At 50.0% G+C, this 19,995-nt stretch overlaps 2 protein-coding genes and 1 long non-coding RNA gene across 4 annotated transcripts in view; all 3 read right to left on the bottom strand.

Annotated features, from left to right (window-relative positions):
- Nucleotides 1-6,233, bottom strand: part of tg (thyroglobulin) — a 100,928-nt gene extending 94,695 nt beyond the window's left edge. Inside the window, exons 1-5 of one of the 2 annotated variants that reach the window (XM_042315250.1) lie at nucleotides 6,107-6,233; nucleotides 4,565-4,673; nucleotides 3,763-3,860; nucleotides 3,340-3,528; nucleotides 2,960-3,119 (exon numbers count right to left, since the gene is read on the bottom strand). In XM_042315250.1, the coding sequence (XP_042171184.1) occupies nucleotides 2,960-3,119; nucleotides 3,340-3,528; nucleotides 3,763-3,860; nucleotides 4,565-4,673; nucleotides 6,107-6,176 (626 nt within the window). In that variant the 5' untranslated portion in view covers nucleotides 6,177-6,233. The remainder of the gene's footprint in view (nucleotides 1-2,959; nucleotides 3,120-3,339; nucleotides 3,529-3,762; nucleotides 3,861-4,564; nucleotides 4,674-6,106) is intronic. The other variant, XM_042315251.1, reaches the window with a different exon arrangement.
- A 554-nt stretch (nucleotides 6,234-6,787) lies between these two features.
- The window catches only part of phf20l1 (PHD finger protein 20 like 1), a 31,450-nt gene continuing 18,242 nt past the window's right edge, over nucleotides 6,788-19,995 (bottom strand). The window contains exons 14-25 of the mRNA XM_042315248.1: nucleotides 19,953-19,995; nucleotides 18,314-18,367; nucleotides 18,091-18,189; nucleotides 17,659-17,805; nucleotides 15,804-15,877; nucleotides 15,527-15,637; nucleotides 14,224-14,323; nucleotides 13,440-13,635; nucleotides 12,435-12,596; nucleotides 12,096-12,264; nucleotides 9,943-10,171; nucleotides 6,788-8,722 (exon numbers count right to left, since the gene is read on the bottom strand). The exon at nucleotides 19,953-19,995 is cut by the window's right edge and continues 176 nt beyond it. Of these exons, the coding sequence (XP_042171182.1) occupies nucleotides 8,580-8,722; nucleotides 9,943-10,171; nucleotides 12,096-12,264; nucleotides 12,435-12,596; nucleotides 13,440-13,635; nucleotides 14,224-14,323; nucleotides 15,527-15,637; nucleotides 15,804-15,877; nucleotides 17,659-17,805; nucleotides 18,091-18,189; nucleotides 18,314-18,367; nucleotides 19,953-19,995 (1,527 nt within the window). The 3' untranslated portion in view covers nucleotides 6,788-8,579. The remainder of the gene's footprint in view (nucleotides 8,723-9,942; nucleotides 10,172-12,095; nucleotides 12,265-12,434; nucleotides 12,597-13,439; nucleotides 13,636-14,223; nucleotides 14,324-15,526; nucleotides 15,638-15,803; nucleotides 15,878-17,658; nucleotides 17,806-18,090; nucleotides 18,190-18,313; nucleotides 18,368-19,952) is intronic.
- Nucleotides 10,731-12,089, bottom strand: LOC121844767. Its single transcript, XR_006082167.1, has 2 exons — nucleotides 11,732-12,089; nucleotides 10,731-10,830 (listed from the first exon to the last, which is right to left on the bottom strand). It is a non-coding gene; the product is annotated as an uncharacterized LOC121844767 (long non-coding RNA).

Raw genomic sequence — 19,995 nt, 5'->3', positions numbered from 1 at the left:
AGAGGGCAGGTAGCCTAGTGGTTAGAGAGGCAGGTAGCCTAGTGGTTAGAGTGGCAGGTAGCCTAGTGGTTAGAGAGGCAGGTAGCCTAGTGGTTAGAGTGGCAGGTAGCCTAGTGGTTAGAGGCAGGTAGCCTAGTGGTTAGAGGGCAGGTAGCCTAGTGGTTAGAGTGGCAGGTAGCCTAGTGGTTAGAGTGGCAGGTAGCCTAGTGGTTAGAGTGGCAGGTAGCCTAGTGGTTAGAGAGGCAGGTAGCCTAGTGGTTAGAGAGGCAGGTAGCCTAGTGGTTAGAGGGCAGGTAGCCTAGTGGTTAGAGAGGCAGGTAGCCTAGTGGTTAGAGAGGCAGGTAGCCTAGTGGTTAGAGAGGCAGGTAGCCTAGTGGTTAGAGAGGCAGGTAGCCTAGTGGTTAGAGTGGCAGGTAGCCTAGTGGTTAGAGAGGCAGGTAGCCTAGTGGTTAGAGAGGCAGGTAGCCTAGTGGTTAGAGAGGCAGGTAGCCTAGTGGTTAGAGAGGCAGGTAGCCTAGTGGTTAGAGGCAGGTAGCCTAGTGGTTAGAGAGGCAGGTAGCCTAGTGGTTAGAGAGGCAGGTAGCCTAGTGGTTAGAGAGGCAGGTAGCCTAGTGGTTAGAGGCAGGTAGCCTAGTGGTTAGAGAGGCAGGTAGCCTAGTGGTTAGAGAGGCAGGTAGCCTAGTGGTTAGAGAGGCAGGTAGCCTAGTGGTTAGAGAGGCAGGTAGCCTAGTGGTTAGAGAGGCAGGTAGCCTAGTGGTTAGAGAGGCAGGTAGCCTAGTGGTTAGAGAGGCAGGTAGCCTAGTGGTTAGAGAGACAGGTAGCCTAGTGGTTAGAGAGGCAGGTAGCCTAGTGGTTAGAGTGGCAGGTAGCCTAGTGGTTAGAGTGGCAGGTAGCCTAGTGGTTAGAGGCAGGTAGCCTAGTGGTTAGGTAGCCTAGTGGTTAGAGAGGCAGGTAGCCTAGTGGTTAGAGAGGCAGGTAGCCTAGTGGTTAGAGAGGCAGGTAGCCTAGTGGTTAGAGAGGCAGGTAGCCTAGTGGTTAGAGTGGCAGGTAGCCTAGTGGTTAGAGGCAGGTAGCCTAGTGGTTAGAGTGGCAGGTAGCCTAGTGGTTAGAGAGGCAGGTAGCCTAGTGGTTAGAGTGGCAGGTAGCCTAGTGGTTAGAGAGGCAGGTAGCCTAGTGGTTAGAGTGGCCTAGTGGTTAGCCTAGTGGTTAGAGAGGCAGGTAGCCTAGTGGTTAGAGAGGCAGGTAGCCTAGTGGTTAGAGGCAGGTAGCCTAGGGTTAGAGTGGCAGGTAGCCTAGTGGTTAGAGGCAGGTAGCCTAGTGGTTAGAGTGGCAGGTAGCCTAGTGGTTAGAGAGGCAGGTAGCCTAGTGGTTAGAGAGGCAGGTAGCCTAGTGGTTAGTAGCCTAGTGGTTAGAGGCAGGTAGCCTAGTGGTTAGAGAGGCAGGTAGCCTAGTGGTTAGAGAGGCAGGTAGCCTAGTGGTTAGAGAGGCAGGTAGCCTAGTGGTTAGAGAGGCAGGTAGCCTAGTGGTTAGAGAGGCAGGTAGCCTAGTGGTTAGAGAGGCAGGTAGCCTAGTGGTTAGAGAGGCAGGTAGCCTAGTGGTTAGAGGCAGGCAGGTAGCCTAGTGGTTAGAGAGGCAGGTAGCCTAGTGGTTAGAGAGGCAGGTAGCCTAGTGGTTAGAGGGCAGGTAGCCTAGTGGTTAGAGTGGCAGGTAGCCTCGTGGTTAGAGGAGGCAGGTAGCCTAGTGGTTAGAGAGGCAGGTAGCCTAGTGGTTAGAGAGGCAGGTAACCTAGTGGTTAGAGAGGCAGGTAGCCTAGTGGTTAGAGTGGCAGGTTGCCTAGTGGTTAGAGAGGCAGGTAGCCTAGTGGTTAGAGTGGCAGGTAGCCTAGTGGTTAGAGTGGCAGGTAGCCTAGTGGTTAGAGAGGTAGCCTAGTGGTTAGAGGAGGCAGGTAGCCTAGTGGTTAGAGAGGCAGGTAGCCTAGTGGTTAGAGAGGCAGGTAGCCTAGTGGTTAGAGAGGCAGGTAGCCTAGTGGTTAGAGGAGGCAGGTAGCCTAGTGGTTAGAGAGGCAGGTAGCCTAGTGGTTAGAGAGGCAGATAGCCTAGTGGTTAGAGAGGCAGGTAGCCTAGCGGTTAGAGAGGCAGGTAGCCTAGTGGTTAGAGAGGCAGGTAGCCTAGTGGTTAGAGAGGCAGGTAGCCTAGTGGTTAGAGAGGCAGGTAGCCTAGTGGTTAGAGAGGCAGGTAGCCTAGTGGTTAGAGAGGCAGGTAGCCTAGTGGTTCGAGCGTTGGACTAGTAACCGAAAGGTTGAAAAATCGAATCCCCGAGCTGACAAGGTAAAAATCTGTTGTTCTGCCCCTGAACAGTTAACCCACTGTTCCTAGGCCGTCATTGAAAATAAGAATTTGTTCATAACTGACTTGCCTCGTGAAATAAACGTAAAATAAAATCAACAATTTGTGAATTCTGAAAATTGCATTAAGTTCCCAGGAGACCAAGCGTCTCCATTCCTCATAACATGTTCCAGTCACCATACACAAGAATAGGATCCTATCAGGTCAGAAATGTAGAGCGAGGAGGGAAAGATAAAGTGAATTTGGGCTCCCAGTTCTCCTGTCAGCGCATCAGTGTCCAGGGGTCTAAGCATTACGCTGCCATCTAGAGGCAGAAACGATAAAAAGCTTTGTACAAAACCTGTCTCACTCACACACAGGATCCCAATGCACAGCCAGGTCAAAGCAAACCCCCAGCAGTGTGTTTGTGTGAGTGAGTGAGTGATAGATGAGATTCCAACGGTCTAACAGTGAATGTCAGCGTCCCAAACGGTACATTATTCCCCTGATATAGTGCACTACTTTTGACAAGAGCCCTATGGACCCTGGTCAAAAGTAGTGCACTACACTTACGGAATAGGGTGTCATTTGGGGCGCACCATTAGAGTGCATATCTTTCCCTTCCAGGCACTGACCTGTTGAACGTGTGCAGCAGGTCCAAGACCATCCTGTCAGTGCTGTTGACAAACTTGCACTGCACGGACAGGAAGGAGCCGTCGGCCGAGCACTGAGGGGGGGAGCGCTCCCCGACGCCGTGGAGGAGACGCCTCGACCTCACCTCACAGCTGCCTGGGCCTGAGGGAAAAGGTCAAAGGTTGTTCTGATCAGCTCTAGTCATTTATATATTACTGTGCTGTGTGGATGAGTTGGTAGAGCATGGCACTTGCAACGTCAGGATTTGTGGGTTTGATTCCCGCTGGGGGTCACCCATTAGAAAACGGATGCACATAATACTATAGGTGGTAAATTACATATCAATACACAACACAAGTCATCCTGCTCCTAACTAACTCACACTGAGAGGGCTTTCCGTTCTGCCGGGTCCCGTAGAGCTCCATGCCTTCCAGGTCTACACACCAGCACTGTCCCCGGGTGCTGTCACACTGCACCGCCTGGTACTCCCCAGAGGCCTGGCACTGGGGCACCAGGGGGGCATCGCCACTCAGCAGGGCCTGCTGTCTGTGGAGCTGGCAGGACGTCAGACCTGTGGGAGGAGGAGGAGGAAGGGGAGGAAAAGGAGGATGAAGATGAGGAAAAGGAGGAGGAGGAGGAGGAAGAGGTCAATGATGATAGACAGCATTTACATAGTGCATCTCAAAAGGTCTTCCAGTGTTACGTGAGGCTGGCTCGGGTTCCCAGGGGGAATTCATCCCATCAGGCACCAATGTGGTGTCACTGTTAAAACAGATATTTCTAGGAAGAGGGGCGTTCTGCTCACAGTACACAGCTGATCCGTTCTGTCTGGATCCAGAGATCTCAGCTCCCTCTGCGTTCACACACCAGCACTCACCACCAGCACCGCTGCACTGGACGTGTCTGGAGCACACAACAGTTAGGAGAGAGCAGGGAACAGCGGTGCGCTTCCCAAATGGCACCCTATTCCCGGCATAGTGCACTACGTTTGACAGGAGCCTTAGGCAAGTAGTGCACTACATAGGGATTGGGAATAGGGTTCCATTTGGGAAATATTACCATCCTGGCTAGCTTTACCGTCCTGGCTAGCTTTTACCATCCTGGCTAGCTTTTACCGTCCTGGCTAGCTTTACCGTCCTGGCTAGCTTTTACCGTCCTGGCTAGCTTTACCGTCCTGGCTAGCTTTTACCGCTGGCTAGCTTTACCGTCCTGGATAGCTTTTACCGTCCTGGATAGCTTTTACCATCCTGGCTAGCTTTTACCGTCCTGGCTAGCTTTTACCGTCCTGGCTAGCTTTTACCGTCCTGGCTAGCTTTTACCGTCCTGGCTAGCTTTTACCCGTCCTGGCTAGCTTTTACCGTCCTGGCTAGCTTTTACCGTCCTGGCTAGCTTTTACCATCCTGGCTAGCTTTACCGTCCTGGCTAGATTTACCGTCCTGGCTAGCTTTACCCGTCCTGGCTAGCTTTACCCGTCCTGGCTAGCTTTACCCGTCCTGGCTAGCTTTACCCGTCCTGGCTAGCTTTACCCGTCCTGGCTAGCTTTACCATCCAGGCTAGCTTTATCCGTCCTGGCTAGCTTGTGTCATATACAGCACTGTCAGGTATACCTGAATCGCCCGTCCTCTGAGCACTGGGGGACATGGTCTTGTTGCCGGGCAGAACTACCACCACGTAGAGACTCACACTGACTCAGGGTCTCAGACTCCAGTTGATATTCTGAAAACAGCAGCAAATACAATTGAGTTGTTCAAAACTGTGTCCATTTCTTTGTGGGGAATTTAAAGAGGCTGTATTCGGCTTACAGGCATATGGCTCATACACACAGGAAACATAAACACAGCCTGAATGATAGTATAATAAATACACAACATCCTCAAAAGTATGTGGACACCTGCACGTCAAGGACATTAATATGGAGTTGGTCTCCCCCTTTGCTGCTATAACAGCCTCCAGTCTTCTGGGAAGTCTTTCCACTAGATGTTGGAACATTGCTGTGGGGACTTGCATCCATTAAGCCACAAGTGCATCAGTGAGGTTGGGCACTGGATGGTGGGTGATTACGCCTGGCTGGCAGTCGGCTTTCCAATTCATCCCATTCCTGATGGGGTCAGGAACCTGTGCAGGCCAGTCAAGTTCTTCCACACTGAACTCGACAAACCATTTCTATAGGGAACTCGCTTTGTGCACCGATGGCATTGTCATGCTGAAAAACAGGAAAGTGCTTTCCCCAAACTGTTGCCACAAAGTTGGAAACACAGAATCGTGTAGAATGTCATTGTTTTCTGTCGCGTTAAGCTTTCCCCTCACTGAAATTAAAAGGGCCTAGCCTGAACCATGAAAAACAGCCCCAGACCATTATTCATTTTCCACCAAACTTTACAGTTGGCACTATGCTTTTGGGTAGGTAGTGCCAAACCCAGATTTGTCCATTGGACTGCCGGATGGTGAAGCGTGATTCATCACTCCAGAGAACGTGTCTCCACTGCTCCAGAGGGTGAAGCGTGATTCATCACTCCAGAGAACGTGTTTCCACTGCTCCAGAGGGTGAAGCGTGATTCATCACTGCCCGGCCATAAAAACACATTTCACGAAGCTCCCGACGAACAGCAATTGTGCCGACGTTGCTCTCAGAGGCAGTTTGGAACTCGGTAGCGAGTGTGGCAACCGAGGACAGGCGATTTTTACGCGCTTCAGCACTTGGCGGTCCTTTTCTGTGAGCTTGTGTGGCCTACCACTTTGCGTCTGAGCCGTTGTTGCTCCTAGAAGTTTCCACTTCACAATAAAAGCACTTACAGTTGACCGGGGCAGCTCTAGCAGGGCAGAAATTATACAAACTGACTTGTTGGAAAGGTGGCATCCTATGACGGTGCCACGTTGAAAGTCACTGAGCTCATCAGTAAGGCCATTCTACTGTCAGTGTTTGTCTATGGAGATTGCATGGCGGTGTGCTAGATTTTATACAGGGTGAAATAGCCGAATCCACTAATTTGAAGGGGTGTCTACATAGTTTGGAATATATAGTGGATATACAAAACACAAATAATGATAAACATTGAAAAAGCATAATCAGAAATAAGTTTAAATTACAGCTGAAAATAACTTTCAAATATTCAAAAACCCAAGATAAACTAGGAGCCCTAAGGTGTTACCTGAAATCTTCCCCTCAGACAGACAGAGGTAACACAGCAGCATGAAGGAGATCTGAACCAGGCTCATCATCTTCCTCAGTCAGTCTGCCCGTTGAACTGTGAGGAGACTGGGACTAAACCCTCTGGATTTATACCATCAGTGTTAACTGCAATGTCATCCTCCCCTAGGTAGTCACCGCACTCAGGATGGAGTGTGTGACACACGTGGTCCTCACTTGCCAAACATGGAACACTCATGTGTGTTTGGAACAATGGAAGTTCTGGAACATTCTAGTGGGAGCAGCCAAGCCTGAGACTCAGAGAGCCATCAGAGAAGGGAGGAGTTGGTCATGCAAGACTTGACCTGGGATGCAGTAGAAACCTCGAAACCAAATCGGAAGAAAACGGACAGAAACGTCAAGCAGGACTATCTGAATTTGTCCAATAAGAAACTGTTGTTTACGTTGCAAAACATTTTTCTACGGTTTACACTAATAAATACTACCCAGGTGAACATGACTTGCACCTTCGGGATGATGCTCTTTCAAGAGCCAACGGACGACAGGTTTCTGAAGTCTAATGTCATAAAACATGGAAAACAAGGCCAGCAACAGACAACACAAATTAACATTTGAATGTGTAACAGTTTAGCACACACCAACTCTGTAATATATCATTTAAAATAATAAGCGTAAGACGAGATATTTAATATCCAGAATATCTTTTTTTAATGGCATTGTACATGTTGTAAATCACAAAGAACAGGTCTTAAATAAACTCTTAATGTACAGCTGGTATATGTCAATAAAAATCTACTTTCTTTTCTCCCCTACCGACTGGTTCTAAAACACTTTTTATACAGGTTAATAGAAACGCTAAATAAACATAGTCATTTTTCTTCAAGTATATTTTATCCTCTTATGCATTTCTATAGATGTTTCCTCATCTTTACAGTTAGAAAAACTGTACATAAAATGACCCAAAAAACAGCAATCAACACATTGCTTTTTTTTTAATACGCATTTTACATCCAGCTGGCAATTTAGCTTACTGTGGTACAAGTCAAACGTGTCCCCTTAGCCCGAAGATATTGTGGTGTTAGCAGCCATACTGGGGCCGTACTGAAAGCATCAAAAACCCCACAGACAGAGGCTACGTCCACAAATGGCACCCTATTCCCTACACAGTGCGCTACTTTTTGAACAGGCTCCATAGGGCTCAGGGTCAAAAGTAGTGCACTACATAGGGAATAGGGTGCCATTTCGGAGCATACACACAGAGACAAACGTGCCACAGATGTCCCGTGACATCAAGGCCATTTCCGGGGTTGTCATGGAGATATCCTGAAGACACACAGTCGTATGTCTGTCTGTGGATTGGGTATATTATATACACCAGTCAAATATATATATCTTTCCCCATGTTAACATTGTAAACTTGGTGGGTCATACCTTCAGACTTGGCACATAAAGAGAATGAAAGTTAACGATTGTAAAAGGTGGCAATAGATTCCTGAAATGAAATCAGAATGCAGTCGCTAAATGACTGATGTTAGCACTGTTTTTTTAATAACAAATCATCTCACCCTAGTGTGAACTTGAGGGGCAACTCGAAATTTTAAAACATGTCAAACAAGTTTCAGACCACGTTTCCAAAACAGAACAGATTTCTGGCAGGTTAAAGCTTGCTACAATATCATCTAACATTCACCTTGGTGATTTAGTTTCTGCATGAACTCATATCACACAAGCAAGGCTTCCACAGCTCTGCTCCTACTGAGGCAAGAGAGTGATGGGTCGTTTCCCAAATGGCCCCCTATATATTCCCTACATACTGTAGTGTACTACAGTCTAAAGTAGTGCACTATAAACGGAATAGGGTTCTATTTGGGACGGACCCATGACGAGGTGATCTCATAGCATTTTAATAATCTAATTGAATTAAATTGAATTTCAGCTATATCATAGAATGCGTGTGAACAGATTTAATGTACGTGGACAAACCCTCATTTCCTGGTTATGAAAACGTTGTGGACACTTCATAACAGGGAGTCTTAGTTAAAACAACAAACGTCCTGGGCCCTACAAACTAACACTGTGTTAAGCTGGTACTTTTCATCCACAAGTCCCATTTCGTCAACTCAATACTTGTCAGTTACTCCAACTCAAAACACCCTTCTTTCCAATACCAAGAGTCCACTGGACTCAACTCTTTCCTGTTGGTCTCTATACATGTATTCATCCCCCTTGTATTGAGCCAACTGAAGCTTCACTCCCACAGTCTGTCTAGGAGGAGAAGGTATGCTCAGTTTGACAGTTTATGGACCACAGCAGACGGTGTGCTTCGGTGCCAGAGAGAGGATGGGGTTCACCCTGGGTTTGGATAGGACTCTCCTCTGTGAAGTGCTGTGATGACACCAGATGCCTGGTGCTGTTGCCATGCTAACCCAGGCCAGACACGGGCCAGATGCTACCTAGGTCAGGCCAACCCAAACTCACACAGAACACAGGGTGCTCATCTGTTGCACCTTGCTCAGGTCTGTGAGGAGCTGCTTGATGCGGTGTTTGAGCTGAGGCAGTCTGGCCAAGGGGTCCGGAGGCTCCAACTCCCCAGTGAAGTCCAGCCAGCTCTCCAACACTGAGGGACGCAGAGAGAGAGAGACGGTTAGGATCTAATAAGGTAAGAACGAGTTCCTCCTTCAATTACAATCGGGTCATTACCTCCCACTGCTTTGGTATTATTAGTGTATAGGATAGGACAGTGTAGTATTAGTGTATAGGATAGGACAGTGTAGTATTAGTTTATAGGATAGGACAGTGTAGTATTAGTTTATAGGATAGGACAGTGTATTAGTGTATAGGATAGGACAGTGTAGTATTAGTTTATAGGATAGTACAGTGTATTAGTGTATAGGATAGTATTATTAGTGTATTGGATAGGACAGTGTAGACCATCCCATTTACCATCAAGCTCCTTCTCTAGACCACCCAGAACCCCCATTTACCATCAAGCTCCTTCTCTAGACCACCCAGACCATCCCATTTTACATGAAGCTCCTTCTCTAGACCACCCAGACCATCCCATTTACCATGAAGCTCCTTCTCTAGACCACCCAGACCACCCCATTTACCATCAAGCTCCTTCTCTAGACCATCCCATTTACCATCAAGCTCCTTCTCTAGACCATCCCATTTACCATCAAGCTCCTTCTCTAGACCATCCCATTTACCATCAAGCTCCTTCTCTAGACCACCCAGAACACCACATTTACCATCAAGTTCCTTCTCTAGACCACCCAGACCACCACATTTACCATCAAGCTCCTTCTCTAGACCACCCAGAACCCCCATTTACCATCAAGCTCCTTCTCTAGACCACCCAGACCACACCATTTACCATCAAGCTCCTTCTCTAGACCACCCAGACCACCCCATTTACCATCAAGCTCCTTCTCTAGACCACCCAGACCACCCCATTTACCATCAAGCTCCTTCTCTAGACCACCCAGACCACCCCATTTACCATCAAGCTCCTTCTCTAGACCACCCAGACCACCCCATTTACCATCAAGCTCCTTCTCTAGACCACCCAGACACCCCATTTACCATCAAGCTCCTTCTCTAGACCACCCAGAACACCCCATTTACCATCAAGCTCCTTCTCTAGACCACCTAGAACACCCCATTTACCATCAAGCTCCTTCTCTAGACCACCCAGAACACCCCATTTACCATCAAGCTCCTTCTCTAGACCACCCAGAACACCCCATTTACCATCAAGCTCCTTCTTTAGACCACCCGGAACACCCCATTTACCATCAAGCTCCTTCTCTAGACAACCCAGAACACCACATTTACCATCAAGCTCCTTCTCTATGAGGTCCATCCTGCCTGCCACCTGGTTCTGAACATCTTCTATGTGAGTGAGGAGGTTCATCTGCCACTGGAGACAGTTCCTGGCATGTTCCACTGAGTCTGGTCCCCTCTCATTCAGACAGCCAGACACAGCCAGCACTGAGTCTGGTCCCCTCTCATTCAGATAGCCAGGCATAGCCAGGGAGCCAGGCACAGCCAGGGCAGTTGTCTTCTGTTGACAACACACAGCATTAACTCAACCACAAAAATCGAATCAAAATTGATCAACACATTTTACAGTTAATTTTCTTTCAAGGAAAGCCGGTAGCCTAGTGGTTAGAGAGGCGAGACAGCAACCAGTGGGTTGCCAGTTCGAACCCCGGGTCTGACAGGAAAAATCTGTCCCGGAAGTGAGCTGGCGGGGAGGGGTTAAATGTATCAAACCCTAGATACCACAGCTTGCCGTTGTGCACTTAACTCCACGGGCACCCCCTGTTCCTACCTCTCCATGTAGTGTATTGTCTTTAGGAGAGGTTGGGATAAACAGTCTCCTGTTCCTACCTCTCCATGTAGTGTATTGTCTTTAGGAGAGGTTGAGATAAACAGTCTCCTGTTCCTACCTCTCCATGTAGTGTATTGTCTTTAGGAGAGGTTGAGATAAACAGTCTCCTGTTCCTACCTCTCCATGTAGTGTATTGTCTTTAGGAGAGGTTGAGATAAACAGTCCCCTGTTCCTACCTCTCCATGTAGTGTATTGTCTTTAGTTGAGATTGTTCTTTCCATGTAGTGTAGTCTTTAGGAGAGGTTGAGATAAACAGTCCCCTGTTCCTACCTCTCCATGTAGTGTATTGTCTTTAGGAGAGGTTGAGATAAACAGTCCCCTGTTCCTACCTCTCCATGTAGTGTATTGTCTTTAGGAGAGGTTGAGATAGAGGTTGAGATAAACAGTCCCCCCCTGTTCCTACCTCTCCATGTAGTGTATTGTCTTAGGAGAGGTTGAGATAAACAGTCCCCTGTTCCTACCTCTCCATGTAGTGTATAAACAGTCTTTAGGAGAGGTTGAGATAAACAGTCCCCTGTTCCTACCTCTCCATGTAGTGTATTGTCTTTAGGAGAGGTTGAGATAACATTCCCCTGTTCCTACCTCTCCATGTAGTGTATTGTCTTTAGGAGAGGTTGAGATAAACAGTCCCCTGTTCCTACCTCTCCATGTAGTGTATTGTCTTTAGGAGAGGTTGAGATAAACAGTCCCCTGTTCCTACCTCTCCATGTAGTGTATTGTCTTAAGGAGAGGTTGAGATAAACAGTCCCCTGTTCCTACCTCTCCATGTAGTGTATTGTCTTTAAGGAGAGGTTGAGATAAACTCCCCTGTTCCTACCTCTCCATGTAGTGTATTGTCTTTAGGAGAGGTTGAGATAAACAGTCCCCTGTTCCTACCTCTCCATGTAGTGTATTGTCTTTAGGAGAGGTTGAGATAAACAGTCCCCTGTTCCTACCTCTCCATGTAGTGTATTGTCTTTAGGAGAGGTTGAGATAAACAGTCTCCTGTTCCTACCTCTCCATGTAGTGTATTGTCTTTAGGAGAGGTTGAGATAAACAGTCCCCTGTTCCTACCTCTCCATGTAGTGTATTGTCTTAAGGAGAGGTTGAGATAAACAGTCTCCTGTTCCTACCTCTCCATGTAGTGTATTGTCTTTAGGAGAGGTTGAGATAAACAGTCTCCTGTTCCTACCTCTCCATGTAGTGTATTGTCTTTAGGAGAGGTTGAGATAAACAGTCTCCTGTTCCTACCTCTCCATGTAGTGTATTGTCTTTAGGAGAGGTTGAGATAAACAGTCCCCTGTTCCTACCTCTCCATGTAGTGTATTGTCTTTAGGAGAGGTTGGGATAAACAGTCCCCTGTTCCTACCTCTCCATGTAGTGTATTGTCTTTAGGAGAGGTTGGGATAAACAGTCCCCTGTTCCTACCTCTCCATGTAGTGTATTGTCTTTAGGAGAGGTTGAGATAACATTCCCCTGTTCCTACCTCTCCATGTAGTGTATTGTCTTTAGGAGAGGTTGGGATGAAGTTACATCCGAGTTGGACCTGATGTACAACTGATGAATAAAGTGATCGCCTTAAAAACAAACAAGAGACAATGAAGATCAACAACACCTTTCTTACTTCCTGTTCCTTGGCTGTGAAGTGGGTGGAGTGGGAGGCGGGGTTAGTATTAGCCACCACCAGGTCCGCCCCCACCCCTCCTCCCTCCTGGCTGTTAGAGCCGTGGGGGTCTGCAGGGGGCCAGTGTTCCAGCTGTCCGGGGCTGGGGGGTTTCTGGTAGCTGTAGAGCAGAGTGATTACAAAGACAACGGTCAATAAAATACATTATGAACACACTGTAAACTAGTGACAGGCACCAATATGGCTAATTCAACACAACATGGATAATGTTTGATTCCATACCAGTGCCCATCGCTACTAAAATCAGGTATTACTCAGCTGAACGTGTACCTGTGTTCGCTGGTGATGTAAGTGTCTGTCTTGGAGGAGTTCTGGTTGTTCAGAGAGTTGTCTGTCAAGTGGATGCAGTCAGGGAGACCGCCCATGGGCTGGTCCTCGTCAGAGTTCACCCATGACCGAGCCCAGAAGTGCAAATTGGGATTGTGTTTGTTCCTATAGGTGGACAAGGAAGTAATGGTTCATTTTGACTCCAAATGATCATGGATTCGTTTTAAATAGCACCCTATTCCCTTTATAGTGCACTAGATTTGACCAGAACCCTATGGGACCCTATTCCCTTTATAGTGCACTAGATTTGACTAGAGCCCTATGGCACCCTATTCCCTTTATAGTGCACTAGATTTGACCAGAACCCTATGGCACCCTATTCCCTTTATAGTGCACTAGATTTGACCAGAACCCTATGGCACCCTATTCCCTTTATAGTGCACTAGATTTGACCAGAACCCTATGGCACCCTATTCCCTTTATAGTGCACTAGATTTGACCAGAACCCTATGGCACCCTATTCCCTTTATAGTGCACTAGATTTGACCAGAGCCCTATGGCACCCTATTCCCTTTATAGTGCACTAGATTTGACCAGAACCCTATCGCACCCTATTCTCTTTATAGTGCACTAGATTTGACCAGAAACCTATGGCACCCTATTCTCTTTATAGTGCACTAGATTTGACCAGAACCCTATGGCACCCTATTCCCTTTATAGTGCACTAGATTTGACCAGAACCCTATGGCACCCTATTCCCTTTACAGTGCACTAGATTTGACCAGAACCCTATGGCACCCTATTCCCTTTATAGTGCACTAGATTTGACCAGAACCCTATGGCACCCTATTCCCTTTATAGTGCACTAGATTTGACCAGAACCCTATGGCACCCTATTCCCTTTATAGTGCACTAGATTTGACCAGAACCCAGTAGTACAGACAATGAGTTCCACAGTTCTCTTCAGTGTGATGAAAACGTTGCCCTACGTGTTGACAGGGGACCTACTGTAGTATGTCCATCTTCAGCTGTAGTCCGTGAAGGACGTTGTTGACACTGAACACGTCTGCTAACAGCTGATGGGTCGACACGCTGGTCTTACAGTTCTGCTCAGAGTAGTTCTCAGAGAGGAAGGACAAGCCGTACATCTGACCCTTGTTCAACCAGTCTTTGTCATGGAGATATTTGGCACTCCACCTTTGACCTAAACAACAAAAACAAATGGACATGTCAGGAAAACAACCAACATGTTGATGATGATGATGATGATAATAATAATAATAATAATAACAATAATAATAATAATAATGTAGGAATATCTTGGTCTTGTTTGTAAATTGTATAGGGTAGGTCCTAGCCGGAGTGCCAGTCTTGTTTGTAAATTGTATAGGGTAGGTAGAAGTTGCCTAGCCTGAGTGCCAGTGTTGTTTGTAAATTGTATAGGGTAGGTAGAAGTTGCCTAGCCTGAGTGCCAGTCTGTTTGTGTTATCATACCAACTCCTTGTCACTCATGGTCATGTTTGGCTTGACAATGACATCAACGGAGCTGTCAAGAGCACAAACAGATCTGGGACCAGGCGAGAGAAGGAGACAACAGATCTGAGACCAGGCGATAGGAGACAACAGATCTGAGACCAGGCGAGAGAAGGAGACACCAGATCTGAGACCAGGCTAAAAGTTGCCTCTAACCACCGACACAGGGTGAGATAATCTTTCATCCCCCTAATGGTTTAGGTTGGGGAGTAATCTGATCCTAGATCTGTGGTTAGGGGAGTGTAGGGTATGATGTTACCTGGAGGGTCTCTGCAGATGTAACATATGTACTGGTCCGGGATGCTATCCTCCAGAAGTCCCATACACACACTGTGCTGCCAGCACATACACTCCTCACACTGAAACACAGAAGAGAGACAGACTGAATGTGTGTGTGTTTAGGTGGAAACAAATACTATCTGAACCCAGGTCTGAAACATATATAATACATTTTATTTATTTAACTAGACAAGTCAGTTAGGAACAAATTCTTATTTACAAATGACAGCCTACCCCGTCCAAACCCGGACGAGCACTGCCCTATGGGACTCCCAATCATGGCCGGTTGTGATACAGCCTGGATTCCAACCAGGGTGTCTGTAGTGACGCCTCTAGTACTGAGATGCTGTGCCTTAGACCGCTGCGCCACTCGGGAGCCCACATGACAACAGACATGTTTATGCCCCATTGTTATGTCTGAGGGATAGTTGGAAAATTCCGGAAACTCCCCCAAATTCCTGAAACACTCCCCAAATCCCCCCACCCCGGCCAAATGCTCCACTAACCCAGACAACGCTGGGCCAATTGTGCGCCGCCCTATGGGACTCCCGACCACGGCCGGTTGTGGTACAGCCCGGGATCGAACCAGGGTCAGTAGTGACGCCTCTAGCACTGCAATGTAGCACCTTAGACCACCGCGCCACTCAGGAGGCCCATATTAGAGGCCTGAAGGGAACGCCTGGCGGAGCTTGTGGCAGATTTGTACTTTGTACATGTATTTGTTGTAAACTCCCCAGTTAACTGATACTAAAGAGTGATTCATTTAATATTAACTTCAGGTGTCCTTGGTGTTGAATTTACACCACAAGTGACTGGAATGTTCCAACCCCACCTCAGACAGAACCACCCCACCTCAGGCAGAACCACCCCACCTCAGACAGAACCATCCCACCTCAGGCAGAACCACCCCACCTCAGGCAGAACCACCCCACCTCAGGCAGAACCACCCCACCTTCAGACAGAACCACCCCACCTTCAGACAGAACCACCCCACCTTCAGACAGAACCACCCCACCTTCAGACAGAACCACCCCACCTTCAGACAGAACCACCCCACCTTCAGACAGAACCACCCCACCTTCAGACAGAACCACCCCACCTCAGACAGAACCACCCCACCTCAGACAGAACCACCCCACCTCAGACAGAACCACCCCACCTCAGACAGAACCACCCCACCTCAGAGAGAACCACCCCACCTCAGACAGAACCACCCCACCTTCAGACAGAACCACCCCACCTCAGACAGAACACTAGTCTGAGGGCTCCAGTCAGTCCAGTACCTGAATCATGAATCCATTCTCCTCGTCCATCTCACAGATACAGCGGACGATCTCCTGGGTACCATCCTCATCCTCCTCCTGGAAGTCCTCCATGTTTAGAGAGTCAAAGTCCTGGTCGGAGGGTTCAAAACAAACCCCCTTAGTCACATCTATACATTTCCTAAGCTATAACACACAATCTATTACATAGAGGAGGATCCTAAAGGACCATGGAGTCCAGTCTGCTTCCTGTTTTCTATGTTTCCAGAAACAAATGGTAGTATGGTGACAACCCTACCTGGTTGTACTCATCTCCACTAAACAGCAGGCTCTCTGTGGTCGAGTCCTCCAGGAACTCTATGTCTGACAGGTCTGGAGAGGGAGAGAGGGGGGGGGATAGGGAGAGAGGGAGGAGGGGGAAAGAGGGAGAGAGAGGGGGGGGGGGAGACAGGGAGAGAGGGGGAGATAGGGGGAGATAGGGAGAGAGAGAAAGGGGGAAGTGGGAGAGAGAGAGAGAGGGAGAGAAAGGGGGAGGGAGAGAGAAGATAGGGAGAGAGGGGGAGGTAGGGAGAGAGGGAGAGAGAGGGAGGGGGAGATAGGGAGAGAGGGGGAGGGAGAGAGAAAGGGGGAAGTGGGAGAGAGAGAGAGCTCCTGAGGGAGAGAAAGGGGGAGGGAGAGAGGGGGAGATAGGGAGAGAGAGGGAGATAGGGAGAGAGGGGGAGGTAGGGAGAGAGGGAGAGAGAGGGGGGGGGAGATAGGGAGAGAGGGGGAGGTAGGGAGAGAGGGGGAGGGAGAGAGGGGGAGATAGGGAGAGAGAGGGTTTTCTAGGGGGGTAGATAGGGAGAGAGGGGGAGGTAGGGAGAGAGGGAGAGAGAGGGGAGGGGGAGATAGGGAGAGAGGGGGAGGTAGGGAGAGAGGGGGGAGGTAGGGAGAGAGGGGGGAGGGAGAGAGGGGGGAGGGAGAGATAGGGGAGGGGAGATAGGGAGAGGGGGGAGGTAGGGAGAGAGGGAGGTAGGGAGAGAGGGAGGTAGGGAGAGAGGGAGGTAGGGAGAGAGGTAGGGAGAGAGGGAGGTAGGGAGGTAGGGAGAGAGGGAGGTAGGGAGAGAGGGAGGTAGGGAGAGAGGGAGGTAGGGAGAGAGGGAGGTAGGGAGGTAGGGAGGAGGGAGGTAGGGAGAGAGGGGGGTAGGGAGAGAGGGCGGTAGGGAGAGAGGGGGAGGGAGAGAGGGAGGTAGGGAGAGAGGGGGAGGTAGGGAGAGAGGGGGAGGTAGGGAGGTAGGGAGAGAGGGGAGGGGGAGGTAGGGAGAGAGGGGGAGGGAGGTAGGGAGGGGAGAGGGAGGAGGGAGGGGGAGGTAGGGAGAGGGGAGGGGAGAGGTAGGGAGAGAGGGAGAGGGGGAGAGGGGAGAGGGGGAGAGAGGGGAGGGGGAGATAGGGAGAGGGGGAGAGGGAGAGAGGGAGGGGGAGAGAGGGAGGTAGGGAGAGAGGGAGGTAGGGAGAGAGGGAGGTAGGGAGAGAGGGAGGTAGGGAGAGAGGGAGGTAGGGAGAGAGGGGGGTAGGGAGAGAGGGGGAGGGAGAGGGGAGATAGGGAGAGAGGGAGGTAGGGAGAGAGGGAGGTAGGGAGAGAGGGAGGTAGGGAGAGAGGGAGGTAGGGAGAGAGGGGGGTAGGGAGAGAGGGAGGTAGGGAGAGAGGGGGAGGGAGAGAGGGGGAGGGAGAGAGGGGGAGGGAGAGAGGGAGGTAGGGAGAGAGGGGGAGGGAGAGAGGGAGGTAGGGAGAGAGGGGGAGGGGAGAGGGAGGTAGGGAGAGAGGGGGAGGTAGGGAGAGAGGGGGAGGTAGGGAGGTAGGGAGAGAGGAGAGGGGGAGGTAGGGAGGTAGGGAGAGAGGGGAGGGGGAGGTAGGGAGAGAGGGGGAGGGAGGTAGGGAGGTAGGGAGAGAGGGAGAGGGAGAGGTAGGGAGAGGGGGACAGGGGGAGAGAGGGAAAGAGGGGGAGAGGGGGAGAGGGGGAGAGGGGGAGAGAGGGAGAGAGGGAGATATATGTGAGTTGATCCATTTGAACAGCACATTCATGTAGAGATGAGATGTGATCGGTTGATATACACATGTATTGATACGCGTTCATTCCATAGAAAAGATGCCCTGTCAGGCGATTCCCACTCACTCTCTCCGGTCAGGTCCACAGAGAGGATGGCGCGGGGGTACTGGTAATGTTTGGTGGTGGAGCAGGAGGAAGAGGAGGAGCGGTGAAGAGCAGACGCCGTAGATCGCTCCAGGAAGGACAGGGACATGTCATCGTAGTCAGAATAACCTGCAGGTGAGAAAACACAGAATGTGTTTTTATGATGTATTGACGATGTGCTACTTCTTACATCTGTTTATCTTTCACGTCGGTATTTATTGGTGTTGTGTGTATTGGCTGGGGCAATTAAACTCCCCTCTTTGAGGATTGATTAAGTACTATCTTATGTCTCGTCTTAAATATACGTTTACAATAAGCTACAGAAATGGACTGGTCATTCGCTGACAACATACTGCACACAACAGCAGGAGCCCTCGGAGAAACATTAAGATACAGCACCTGAACTAAACGTACAGTGCTGCTTAGATTTCCTCTTTTTCTTCTTCTTCTTCTGTTTCATTTTGAAGTGTTCCTTCTCTTTCCTGTCCCTCCGCTCTTTGTCCTTCTTTTTTCCTAAAAACCCCCCCCCCCAAAAAAACAGAACATCTATTTAAATCACCAACTGATTTGCTCGGAACAACAGAGGAATGTTATTTATTACAACTGCTAAGAAGAGAACTATAGAACACAATCTCACCGATCACCTGGGATTTCTCCTCCAGTTTTACCTTCTTCTCATTCTTTATTAACCCTGTAGAAGGAGTCATGTAATTCAATCACAGGTCTCTGCAGCGAACTGGGTTGATTTAATGTGTGACCCAAATGGTACCCTATTCCCTATATAGTGCACTACTTTAGATTGTTTCTTTTCTTTTCCCCTCTGTCATATTTCATGTCTTTTTCTTCTCATCTATATCACTTCCTCATTGTGTGTTGTTGGGAAAGAGCTGGCCAGTGAAGCATGTCACTGGGCTGTTTTACACCTGCTGCATCCTGCCCTGCCACTAACCTGGCTCCAGACCACAGCCCCACTGCCCTGCCACTAACCTGGCTCCAGACCCACTGCCCTGCCACTAACCTGGCTCCAGACCTTACAGCCCCACAGCCCTGCCACTAACCTGGCTCCAGGCCTCACAGCCCCACTGCCCTGCCACTAACCTGGCTCCAGATCTCACAGCCCCACTGCCCTGCCACTAACCTGGCTCCAGACCTCACAGCCCTGCCACTAACCTGGCTCCAGACCTCACAGCCCTGCCACTAACCTGGCTCCAGACCTCACAGCCCTGCCACTAACCTGGCTCCAGACCTCACAGCCCTGCCACTAACCTGGCTCCAGACCTCACAGCCCTGCCACTAACCTGGCTCCAGACCTCACAGCCCTGCCACTAACCTGGCTCCAGACCTCACAGCCCTGCCACTAACCTGGCTCCAGACCTCACAGCCCTGCCACTAACCTGGCTCCAGACCTCACAGCCCTGCCACTAACCTGGCTCCAGACCTCACAGCCCTGCCACTAACCTGGCTCCAGACCTCACAGCCCTGCCACTAACCTGGCTCCAGACCTCACAGCCCCTGCCACTAACCTGGCTCCAGACCTCACAGCCCTGCCACTAACCTGGCTCCAGACCTCACAGCCCTGCCACTAACCTGGCTCCAGACCTCACAGCCCTGCCACTAACCTGGCTCCAGACCTCACATCCCTGCCACTAACCTGGCTCCAGACTCACATCCCTGCCACTAACCTGGCTCCAGACCTCACAGCCCTGCCACTAACCTGGCTCCAGACCTCACATCCCTGCCACTAACCTGGCTCCAGACCTCACATCCCTGCCACTAACCTGGCTCCAGACCTCACAGCCCTGCCACTAACCTGGCTCCAGACCTGCCCTGCCACTAACCTGGCTCCAGATCTCAGCCCTGCCACTAACCTGGCTCCAGATCTCACAGCCCTGCCACTAACCTGGCTCCAGACCTCACAGCCCCTCAGGAAGGCCCACTGCCCTGCCACTAACCTGGCTCCAGACCTCACAGCCCCTCAGGAAGGCCCACTGCCCTGCCACTAACCTGGCTCCAGGCCTCACAGCCCCTCAGGAAGGCCCACTGCCCTGCCACTAACCTGGCTCCAGACCTCACAGCCCCAGGAAGGCCCACTGCCCTGCCACTAACCTGGCTCCAGACCTCACAGCCCCAGGAAGGCCCACTGCCCTGCCACTAACCTGGCTCCAGACCATACATCCCCACTGCCCTGCCACTAACCTGGCTCCAGACCTCACAGCCCCACTGCCCTGCCACTAACCTGGCTCCAGACCTTACATCCCCACTGCCCTGCCACTAACCTGGCTCCAGGTGCTTGTCCTTATCGATCACCTTCTTCAGAAT

The sequence above is a fragment of the Oncorhynchus tshawytscha genome, unplaced genomic scaffold, assembly GCF_018296145.1.
Source record: "Oncorhynchus tshawytscha isolate Ot180627B unplaced genomic scaffold, Otsh_v2.0 Un_contig_6265_pilon_pilon, whole genome shotgun sequence".
Lineage (NCBI taxonomy): Eukaryota > Metazoa > Chordata > Actinopteri > Salmoniformes > Salmonidae > Oncorhynchus > Oncorhynchus tshawytscha.
The sequence above is the reverse complement of the archived record's forward strand: the minus strand, read 5'-3'. Positions and strand labels throughout refer to the sequence as shown.